We start from the raw sequence: 10,811 nt of genomic DNA, 5'->3' as shown, positions 1-10,811 counted from the left end.
ATGAAATGGCTCGGGAAGGGGTACAATGGATGCCTTATTGAGATTCTAAATCGGAGGAAATTGTATCGAACATGTCAGATCATGATTCCAAGTGTTGGTCCGGCCGTCTTGACATAATAAACAATCACTATGTCACCCTGCTTTTATCTTTTAAATGGATAGTATAGGCGGAAGGCACACCGAGGCTTATGGCCCTGAAGATTAGATATTTTCACAAATTCAAAATCCTCGAGCGTATTAAAGCAGCGTCAAGGCCAAATTTTACTGAAGGACCCCATCCCTTGGGGCTAAACACATGCCTTGTTTGTGTTTAGTAACTAAGGCCTTAATGCGTGTGCTTTTATAGTATTCTAGAAATTGTGGTATGACAGTTAGAATGGCTAGCCAAAACAAGCTAACCGTTGTTCCGATCCTGAAACATCGTACCAAACGATGATTTAACAGATATGACATTGTTTCACAGGTGCATTTGTTGGTTGCTCTCTTGAAGGAAATGTTGTGACAACACGAACACGCGAAAATTCCAGGTTTTACGGTAATACATCCATCCCTGCAACCGAGATTCTTCTCGGTTCTATGCCTCAGCCCCCTGCAGCTTCCACACTCTATCGGGCATTGGCAGACTTATACCGGAAGCAGCAGTAGTTGGTTTATCTGGTGAACGATCTCCATTTCATCATCCTTATGTTACTATTGGGTTGAAGAAAGCAAAATTCTTTTGTGTATATATTATCCTTTACGTGTAAATTATTCCTTTCATTTCTCTATCCCCCATTGATAAAAGTCTGGAAATGTAAATGAGTCGAAGGTGAAGTGTCTAAAGTGGTCGAGCCAAACAGTTAAACGAGCATGCTCGACTTGTCTAGTCTCGTATCCGATGATGATCACATGATGGTATATAGCCAAAAGAAAGAAAAGAGGGCTGAAAAGGAAGAAGGCCCTTGATTGTTCAGGCTTTGAATTTCAAGATTTATCCACACGAGAATTGAATGTAATTTATGGTACAAAAAGTTAATGTTTGTAGATAAAATCGCATTGGATTGATGCGATTGAAATTATATCCATGATTTCATTTATGACTTGTTTCAAGAAAATTTTATAATTTAAATAATTATATTAATTAATTGTTCTCAATTTTAAATATATTTTATGATAAATGTCACCTGAAAACTCTCTTGATTATTTTTTCAAGTCACATACATTAATTTAAACAGAATTGAAGATTATTTAAAAATGTAGAGGTGATGACAGTGTGGTTTGGTTGGGTTTTCCATAAAATTGAAAACGAATTGTCGTGGACGGTTGTGTTTGAAAAATTCTAAAAATTGTGGTTTTTCAAATAAGATTAGATGTTTGGTTTCTAACGGTTTCGGTCCGTGAGACGGTTATACGTGTCAATTTTGTGAGATGAATGTTCTATTTGAGTTACTCATGAAAAAATATTATTTTTTATGTCAAAAATACTAACTTTTATTGTACATATAGGCAGAATTGATTCGTCTCACGAATAAAGATATGTGGGACCGTCTCACAATATATCTTCTCTTTTTATGGTATCTCTGCTAACTTAATGGATTATTATTTTAATTATAATCTATTATTAAATTGAATGGTTGTTTATTACACAATATTTTTAAGTCGATTAATTACTTGTTGCATATAATTCAATTTTTTTCCATATATAAAAATGCATCTAGGGGGTGTATTAAATGTATGAAATTTAATAATTTTTAATGGTTTTTTTAGCTTTTAAAAGTCTAAACGTATTCAATCAAAACTTTTGAATACTTTATAGAAGTATGATGATATTCAAAATAGATTTTCATAGAGTTATAAAGAGTGAAATGGTAACATTTATTTTTAAAAACTCTATGAAAGTATGTATTCAAATTTTCGATAAACTTTTTATAACTCCATGAAATTCATTAAAATACAAACATTAAAATATAAAGTACAACTACAAATTGTCAAAAATTGTATTTGGTTCAATCTAAATATTTAGATATATTGTTAAAATTTCTAAATCATACGCAAGTTCTTTCTTTTTCTCTCTCATCTCACATCAATCATCTCATCATCTTTCTTCTCTCATCTATCTTTATAACTCTTTTAATTTTCAAAATTTATTTCTATATACATTTTTTTTCAGATTTTTCGTTGTTTTGGTCAATGGTTCACTAATAATTTTTTATTTTAATATTATTGAAAATTTTAAATCCTATAATTGATTTTGTGATTTTAATTTATGATTTATACAAATGAAAATAACATTCAAAATAATAAAATATGATCCAAAAAAATAACATCGTTTGATTATGAATAGTTGAATAGTCTCATAACAAACATGATAAAAAAATAAAATAAAAATTAAGATTTTAAGCTATAATTCATAAAGAAAATTTATAATATAATTGATAAAATATTTTGTTTTTTTCATTGTTTAAAATTATAATTTTTTTTATTTTACGACTTCTAATATTGAATAGGAATGTATATCAATTCATACATAATGTTACAAATTAATACAATTATGTATTTTTAAAATTTTACAAAACACACATATAAACCCACATATTTACATAAAGAATAAATTATTTAACTTTTAAATAAGTAAATTTATTTAATAATATATTTTTTAAAAAAATATTTCAAAAAAAATATTATTATCTATGTAAATTAATTATTATTTTAAAAAATTAATAAAAAAATAATATGTTATAATTAAATACAAAAATCTATTGGATTTTATAAAAAAGAATGTACAAAATCTATAAAAATATTGCAAAAAGATTTATGTGATCCACGTAAATCTTTTTGTAAAGCTGTTAGATTCTATAAAAGTCAATAAAATATAACAAATCTACCAAAGTTTATCATCTAAAAAAATCATTAAAAATAATCAAAACTCTGAATTAAATACACTTTACGACTACATATTTATGGATAATTATATATTTTTGTTTTAATCATTTTAAAATTTATCATCCAAAATTTAAATATTTGAACCACTAATTAAATATAGTAATAATATTATTTTTTTATCATCAAGCAATATAATCATCTCATATACTTTATCTAATTCATACTTAATTGCAATATTTTGTTGTCAATATTTCACTTCAAAAAACATAAAATCAGAACTTGGAACTGCTGGTGCTATAACTTTGACTGGACTTCGTGGACCGGGTCCAGTAAGCCATTTTAGAACATCGGTCGACACACGTGTTATCTACCCATTGGTTAAGGCAGCAATCCCATTGCCACGTCGGCACCTAGTATTTATTATAATAAATCATAAATAGATAAATATCATATTTATTTAATTGAAAAACTTGAAAGAGTTGTAGAACAGCTATCCTCTTCTTCTCTCCAAATCTCTCAATACATACACCAATCGGTTTCGCGCAAAGGATTCGTCTTCGCCAATCGGTTTCGCGCTAAGGTTCGTAGATCTGTCTCGTAATGTATATTTGTGTGTTTTTTGGCGATGCAGATTGAAGAAGCACGTGATCTGATTGCTTTTTTTACTGTTTAATCTGTTATGAGTTTGTCAAATCACGATTTAACTTTGAATTATAGATCAGGGTTCGTTGTTTTTATTGTTTCCGAGAATCTCTATGTTCTTAGTGCTATTCGTTTGTTCTGAATCGGGATGTTGAGTTCGATGGGTTGCAGTTTTTCTCTGCATGCAATTGATAATTTTTTAAATTTGTGTCACCACCATGTCAAATTTCTGTTTCTTCAGGTTGTTTTAGTTTAAGCTTGTTGCTTGGGTCTTTGGTTGATCAAATAAGGTGTTAAATTTTTTTTTAAAATAATTACATCTGGTGACAAAAATCTTGAAACCCAGGACCATTGAATAGATTGGTGCAAGATGCTAACCAACATATTACATACTAGAGATTATTTTTCTTGGGTCCTTTTACCTTTATGAATATCCATCTAGAGATTTTTTTATGCCGAGGGTCCATTTAAACAAGTGTGGTTGACAAGTATGTGAATTTTTAGATTGAATTTTATGGTCGATCTATGTGGACACTGGTCTTTCATTTTCGCTACTGTCACTTAGAAGTCTCCGAAGTCTTAATTTGCTGTACATTAGATAGATTCCCTACATTAGATAGATTCCCGGTTTGCTTAAATATCGAGTCAACGGTGGCGCCGCGGCCCTAGATGTTTGAGGGTACATGTTACTGAAGAATTTACCTTTTCTATGTGATTATGCAGTTTGGTTGAAATAGTTTGATCGACAAAAAATGGGAGGTGGATTTAGGGTGCTTCATTTGGTCCGCCCTTTCCTTTCGTTTCTGCCAGAAGTTCAGTCTGCAGACCGGAAAATACCATTCAGAGAGAAGGTTATATACACTGTAATTGCTCTATTTATTTTCCTGGTCTGCAGTCAGCTGCCGCTATATGGAATACACTCCACAACGGGCGCTGATCCATTCTACTGGATGCGTGTTATTCTTGCTTCAAACCGGGGAACAGTGATGGAGCTGGGAATTACACCCATAGTGACATCTGGTATGGTTATGCAGCTTTTAGCAGGCTCAAAGATCATTGAAGTTGACAACAATGTGCGAGAGGATCGAGCCCTCTTGTAAGAAATTTCATATTTGTGAAACTTGACCCTCTCAATCTTCTTTAAATCAAGCTTAAACCATTGTTACTCTTTGCAGTTTGGTGCAATTTGTATTCTTCTCATTATGATTTATTGTTTTCCCTCGTCCAGAAATGGTGCACAGAAGCTGTTAGGCATCTTGATAGCAATTGGTGAGGCAGTTGCATATGTTCTCTCAGGAATGTATGGTAGCGTAGGACAACTAGGGGTTGGGAATGCAATCCTCATAATTTTACAACTGTGCTTTGCTGGAATTATTGTTATTTGCCTCGATGAACTTCTCCAAAAAGGATATGGTCTGGGATCTGGAATTTCTCTCTTCATAGCAACCAATATTTGGTAAGAGTGTGAGAGTGGCGTTATTGATTCCGTATTAATGTATCTTCTATGGGAGTTGATATTTATCCATGTAAGTTTTCTTCTCTAACAGTGAAAACATTATCTGGAAAGCCTTTAGTCCAACTACCATAAACAGTGGACGTGGAGCTGAATTTGAAGGTGCTGTTATTGCTTTATTCCACTTGTTGATCACTCGAACAGACAAGGTTCGCGCGCTGAGAGAAGCTTTCTACCGACAGAATCTTCCCAATGTTACCAACTTACTCGCCACTGTCTTAATTTTCCTTATCGTCATATATTTCCAAGGGTTCCGTGTTGTTTTACCTGTGAGGTCAAAGAATGCTCGTGGACAACAGGGTTCATATCCAATTAAGCTTTTCTACACTTCAAATATGCCCATAATTTTACAATCTGCACTTGTGTCCAACCTTTATTTTATTTCCCAGGTACCTAACTGAATTTCAGTATTATGAGTTAGTCCAAACTCATAGAGACCTATTCTTTTCAGTATTGATGAGGCTAATATGATTTGCCTGTGCAGTTGCTTCATAGGAGATACAGCGGAAATTTCCTTGTTAACCTTCTTGGAAAGTGGAGGGAGTCTGAATATTCTGGTCAATCTGTACCTGTTGGTGGCCTTGCTTATTACATAACTGCACCATCGAGGTGATCTAGAATCTAGATCTTATGCTTTTGTTTTCTGAGCCTTCATATTTTCTCTGTTTCTGCTTTCAACTCTGTTGATGACTTCAAGTAATTTTTTTGACGTCAAGCCTGAAGATAGTTCCTTCTGATTTGCAGCTTGTCAGATATAGTGGCCAATCCTTTCCATGGATTATTTTATATCGTATTTATGCTGTCAGCATGTGCCTTGTTCTCGAAAACATGGATTGAGGTCTCAGGATCCTCAGCTAAAGACGTGGCTAAGCAGCTGAAGGTATCTTCATGTACACATTGATAATATATATAATTCTTTATTCATGAATTTTGACGTTTTTTCCATTTGCATGCGAGAATATGACCAAGTGATTTATGTTTATTTTAGAAGGAAATTTATTCTCCTTTTAGTTGGTGGAACAGAAGATGTTATTTTTTTCCCTTTGCCTTCAGTGATTGTCTTGAAGCTTTATGTCTCGTTTTTTTGCGTTCCAAAATTTCTCTCTTATTTCGTCTCATCCAATCTCCTAGAAGAATGATAGGCCTACTAGCCCCACCAATTTTTAGATTGTTTTAATTGGCAAAATAATTTTGTCTCATCAACTTGCTAACCTGGTGAGTGCTGTCAATGTATTTTAAGTGAGGTTACGTGGAGTCAAAAGTACCAGTTTTATGGTAGTATTTTTGGTCCCCGGGTAAGGAAATTTGGTGTTACTAATGTAATCTTATCTTGCACCACCAATTTAGTTTTGCGTTACAACAGATCTTTACATAACTTTGTGTGATGAATTTTGTAATTTTGCAAATTGCATCTCATCATCACCTTCATGAGCAATATCTTCCAATCTTCCTCACATTTTATAATTTTCAACTAAGGATTTCCTCTACGTTCCTGTTAGCACAAGGCATGTGATTTAAATCCATTATTCATCGTTATGTTTCTGGAAATTTCAGGAACAACAAATGGTGATGCCTGGACATCGTGAATCAAACCTTCAGAAGGAGCTAAACCGTTACATTCCAACTGCTGCTGCATTTGGCGGCATCTGCATTGGGGCTCTGACAGTATTGGCAGATCTTATGGGTGCAATTGGTTCAGGCACTGGGATTCTACTGGCAGTCACAATCATATATCAATATTTCGAGACGTTTGAGAAGGAAAAGGCTAGCGAGCTTGGTTTCTTCGGTTTCTAATACATTGTCACACTCTTGAGAGACGACTACACGGCCTAAAGGATTCGTTTTTTGCAAGACAAGGAGCCCGAAGAAGGATTCCCAGAATTGACATCTTAGAATACTTGGCCTGTTGATTTTGTTAAATGTTACTAGTGCAGCTTATGTTGATTTGAATTTAGTTTTGTGAATTAAATTTTCGCATTTGACCTCAAGCCGAGATGTCTAAGGTGGATCGGAGCTAGCACAATGAACTTCAGTCATATGTTGATTCACCTTCTTGAAGTTCTAGTTATTGTTCAAATCTCACACACACTACATATACAACAATGTTGAATTGTGAGATAGTTGAAGTCCTAAATACCGTTTAAAAAAAACCCATCAAACAGCACAAAAATTCCCACTGATTCCAGGTCGTTCGACTAGTGTTAAATATTGAACAATGAATTTTACACATTTACATTTAAAAATATGCACTGACTATACGGAAAAATCAGTATCGGTTAAATTACGATCATAATCTTTTATTTTTTTCAAATTATATGTTTTATTTTTGTCATATTATAGGTTAAATTACGTTCTTAATCTTTTATTTTTTCACTTTTAATCATTTTCATTGAAAATTTATTGTGACGTTAAAAATGATTAAGTTATGTGACGACGGACGTTTCAGTGTCATATGTTATATCAATATTTAGACTAAAGATTAGTCAAAATTGAATGTCAAATATCATATCAATATTTAGACTAAAGATGAATCAAAATTGAAAAAAAAGTGTAAATTAAATGACTAAGTTAAAACAATCAATTGACGGATTATACTAAAAGTAAAAACTATGCATGCTATAGTTAAAAAAAATATAATTTTCCACGCAAAATCCTTGTAATCAAGAGAGAGATTGGAAAATTTTTAAGGAAAGAAGGAATTATTTCCTTCATTTTTGTCAACCGTCGTCGTACTTGATCATTGAAACGCTTTCCTATCTAATATTCACAAATTTGCTCGGGTTCTTCTTCAAAATCGAAGATCCATTCACTTAATCGATCTTCGATTGTTTCTCCGATCTCACTACCTTTATTCCTAACCGGAATTCTGCAGGAATTTTTTAGTTTGATTCGGAGAAACCATGTCTTACGCTTATCTCTTCAAGTACATTATCATCGGAGATACCGGTAAATTCTTATTTTTCTCGAATCTTGCTAATCGTTAATGATTTGTTGGTTATCTAGCCATTTTAAAAATCAATTTTTTTGGTATCGTCTGTTTTGTGTTGGTTGCTTGTTTTCTTATTAATTTGTTGAATTGAGGTATGATTTGTTGTTACATGTTATTAAGGTACCGACAATTACATTGTTGTTTTATAAGATTTATATCTCTTCTTCCACAAAAAGTCATGGGAAGTTCATTTTATTTTAATATCTGGGATGAGAAGTTTGTAACGTTTTAAGATTATTTTTTTTATCTGATTGTTCCCATGAAGTTTATGTGATTTGGCCCCATGACTATGGTTGGATCCAGTCTTCCTATAAGTGCACATTGAAAGAAACACGGTCAGAATCCGCTGTCAGAACTTGGAAGAAAATAATGGCTTTAGACAGCATCGTTGGGCGTTGTTTGATATGCAAGAGATAGAGGCAATTGATCTTATTAATTTGCAGGTGTTGGGAAATCCTGCCTACTTTTGCAGTTCACCGACAAGCGATTTCAACCAGTGCATGATTTAACAATTGGTGTTGAATTCGGGGCTAGGATGATCACAATTGACAACAAGCCTATCAAGTTGCAGATTTGGGACACGGTTTGTCTTCATGTTCTTGTGCCTTGATCTTGTATGAGTTATGGCTTTACGATCTGAAATTCTAGAACAAGCCTTCATTTGCCTATAGCTGTTGAAAGTGTCAGATATTGGATTAAGCCAAATATATTATCGATGTATCATGTAACAATTGTTTTCTTAACTTATTGGATACAAATGATCTCATTTAATCAGACTTAAAAAATATCAGGCTGGTCAAGAATCATTCAGGTCTATTACAAGGTCTTACTACAGAGGTGCTGCTGGGGCATTGCTAGTTTATGACATCACAAGGTAGAGATTCCAAGACAATGTGTGCTTTGAATATAACTTGTGTTCTGATTAGTCAATCTGATATTTAATTCTGCAGGAGGGAGACTTTTAACCACCTTGCCAGTTGGTTGGAGGATGCAAGGCAGCATGCAAATGCAAACATGAGCATAATGCTGATTGGAAACAAGTGCGATCTGGCTCACAGAAGAGCAGTGAGCACAGAAGAAGGGGAGCAGTTTGCGAAGGAGCATGGTTTGATTTTCATGGAGGCTTCTGCCAAGACAGCTCAGAATGTTGAAGAGGTTTAACGGGTTTTTTCCAATATAAATAAATACCCCTTGCAGTGACTTGGGTTTCATTGCATCCACATTTGTTCCAAGTCTCTTATTATCAATTTCTGTTTTTAGGCATTTATAAAGACCGCCTCAACAATCTACAGGAAGATTCAGGATGGAGCTTTTGATGTATCCAATGAGGTAAGATATGATTTGATTCTTGAGATCATAACTTGGAGTTTTTGTAAGATGTTCTGTTTATTAGCGAATTTACTCTGTGGACAAATGAATTTATCCGTTGGTAGTGGAAGATATGATAAAATTTTTTGAATGTTTGGAAATACATGAAACATTCGAGCTGGAAACTCTCCCTCTTAAATATATTCACCATTCCACTGCTAAAGCAAAGATAAGAGATGAGGAAAGGGCAAAAAATGATACATTGCTAGGGTGGAGAACTAGAGATGTCTACTATTATATATATAATTCGATAGGATGTATCATCAGTGCAACACCGCTATAAAATAATATATACACCGTGTGGAGGATGATCAAACTGAAAAGCTGACCTACTAATTTTGAATGTTTTGAGATATTGTATTTTCAGAATTAAAGATGTTTGAATTGCATTGTAAAAAGATAGACAACGTAAAATCAACAAATTTATTTGTTTATGTTAACCAACTGTACTGGCTGGCTATGTCTATTATTTCTTTCTTGTATAGTCAAATGGGATCAAAGTTGGATATGGAGGTGTGTCCGGACCTCCAGCAGGAAGAGATGGTGCTACTTCTCAAGGAGGTGGTTGCTGTAGCTGAAAATCGAGCTCGACTCGCTCTCGTGGGAAGAATCAAGCCTACACATGTTACCGTTGTTCGCGAACAAAAAATACCCAAAAAAACAGAGAGAAATTGAAAGTGTTTTCTGTTTATTTATTATTTTTAATGTATGAGTCTTCACCACTCCAAGTTGTTTCTTTCTCCTCTTTTTAAAGTTTTCAGATCAATTACGTTTTGTGGAAGTAAATAAATAAATTGATGGAAGTGCAAATTTGTGGATCGGCTTGTAAGTGTACATTACGTTCATTTTAATTGTTTGATCTGCGGATCATACAATAGAGACTATTAATTCAAATGTTTCAGGAATTGTTTTACATTTTAATTTACGGAGGTATTTTAAACTATTTAACCAAAAATATCTTTTTCTTTAAAAACTATATTTTAAAATCTACAAAGCATAGTTTGTCAATATATATGAAAAAACATTTTATTAATTTTTTTTATTTTATCAAATACACATCTCATTTCTCAATTTAACTTCAAAAAGGATTTTTGAGGAATATAATTTCATTGTTAATGAAAAAAGCAAATTCACTAGCTATTTTTAGTTAATTTTATAAATATTTTTATTTTAATTTTTATTTCATTGTTTTTTAATGAAAAAAATATGCTAAAATTAAAGTCGTCAACATATAAGAATTCCTTTTTCTGGTTTGTCTAATTTTTTTCATTTTTTATTTTTTATTTTTTATTTTTTATTTTTTAAATCACCACTTTGATATCTTATTTGATTGTTTTTATGATGGTTTATATATTTAGCATTTTTCTAACTTTTATTTATCGGATATTAAAATTCGGTTAAATCGTATTTATTTTAAAATAATATATAATATATTAA

The 10,811-nt window shown here is 32.6% G+C and overlaps 2 protein-coding genes and 1 long non-coding RNA gene across 3 annotated transcripts; all 3 read left to right on the top strand.

Moving 5' to 3' along the window:
* The first annotated feature begins 15 nt into the window (after positions 1-15).
* Positions 16-1,120, top strand: LOC140960082 (uncharacterized). The gene is made up of 2 exons (XR_012172103.1): positions 16-793; positions 910-1,120. It is a non-coding gene; the product is annotated as an uncharacterized lncRNA (long non-coding RNA).
* A 2,191-nt stretch (positions 1,121-3,311) lies between these two features.
* LOC140959829 (uncharacterized) lies at positions 3,312-7,075 on the top strand. The gene is made up of 7 exons (XM_073417849.1): positions 3,312-3,442; positions 4,228-4,600; positions 4,733-4,960; positions 5,052-5,406; positions 5,502-5,626; positions 5,762-5,897; positions 6,572-7,075. The coding sequence occupies exons 2-7, from the start codon at positions 4,257-4,259 to the stop codon at positions 6,809-6,811; spliced, it is 1,428 nt and encodes a 475-aa protein (XP_073273950.1). The 5' UTR covers positions 3,312-3,442; positions 4,228-4,256; the 3' UTR covers positions 6,812-7,075.
* Positions 7,076-7,692: 617 nt separating this feature from the next.
* On the top strand, positions 7,693-10,236 carry LOC140958244 (ras-related protein RABB1c-like). The gene is made up of 6 exons (XM_073415625.1): positions 7,693-7,963; positions 8,450-8,589; positions 8,798-8,880; positions 8,957-9,161; positions 9,267-9,335; positions 9,860-10,236. Exons 1-6 carry the CDS (start codon positions 7,918-7,920, stop codon positions 9,950-9,952), a joined length of 636 nt encoding a protein of 211 aa, XP_073271726.1. The 5' UTR covers positions 7,693-7,917; the 3' UTR covers positions 9,953-10,236.
* The last annotated feature ends 575 nt before the right edge of the window (positions 10,237-10,811 follow it).

This window comes from Primulina huaijiensis, chromosome 15 (assembly GCF_012295235.1).
Source record: "Primulina huaijiensis isolate GDHJ02 chromosome 15, ASM1229523v2, whole genome shotgun sequence".
Lineage (NCBI taxonomy): Eukaryota > Viridiplantae > Streptophyta > Magnoliopsida > Lamiales > Gesneriaceae > Primulina > Primulina huaijiensis.
The sequence above is the reverse complement of the archived record's forward strand: the minus strand, read 5'-3'. Positions and strand labels throughout refer to the sequence as shown.

Coding starts and splice junctions, on each gene's coding strand:
- LOC140959829 (XM_073417849.1), top strand. CDS start 4,257: ATGGGAGGTGGATTTAGGGTGCTTCATTTGGTCCGCCCTTTCCTTTCG. Junction 4,961..5,051: donor TTCATAGCAACCAATATTTG/GTAAGAGTGTGA, acceptor CTTCTCTAACAG/TGAAAACATTATCTGGAAAG. Junction 5,627..5,761: donor TACATAACTGCACCATCGAG/GTGATCTAGAAT, acceptor TCTGATTTGCAG/CTTGTCAGATATAGTGGCCA.
- LOC140958244 (XM_073415625.1), top strand. CDS start 7,918: ATGTCTTACGCTTATCTCTTCAAGTACATTATCATCGGAGATACCG. Junction 9,162..9,266: donor CAGCTCAGAATGTTGAAGAG/GTTTAACGGGTT, acceptor TTCTGTTTTTAG/GCATTTATAAAGACCGCCTC. Junction 9,336..9,859: donor CTTTTGATGTATCCAATGAG/GTAAGATATGAT, acceptor TTTCTTGTATAG/TCAAATGGGATCAAAGTTGG.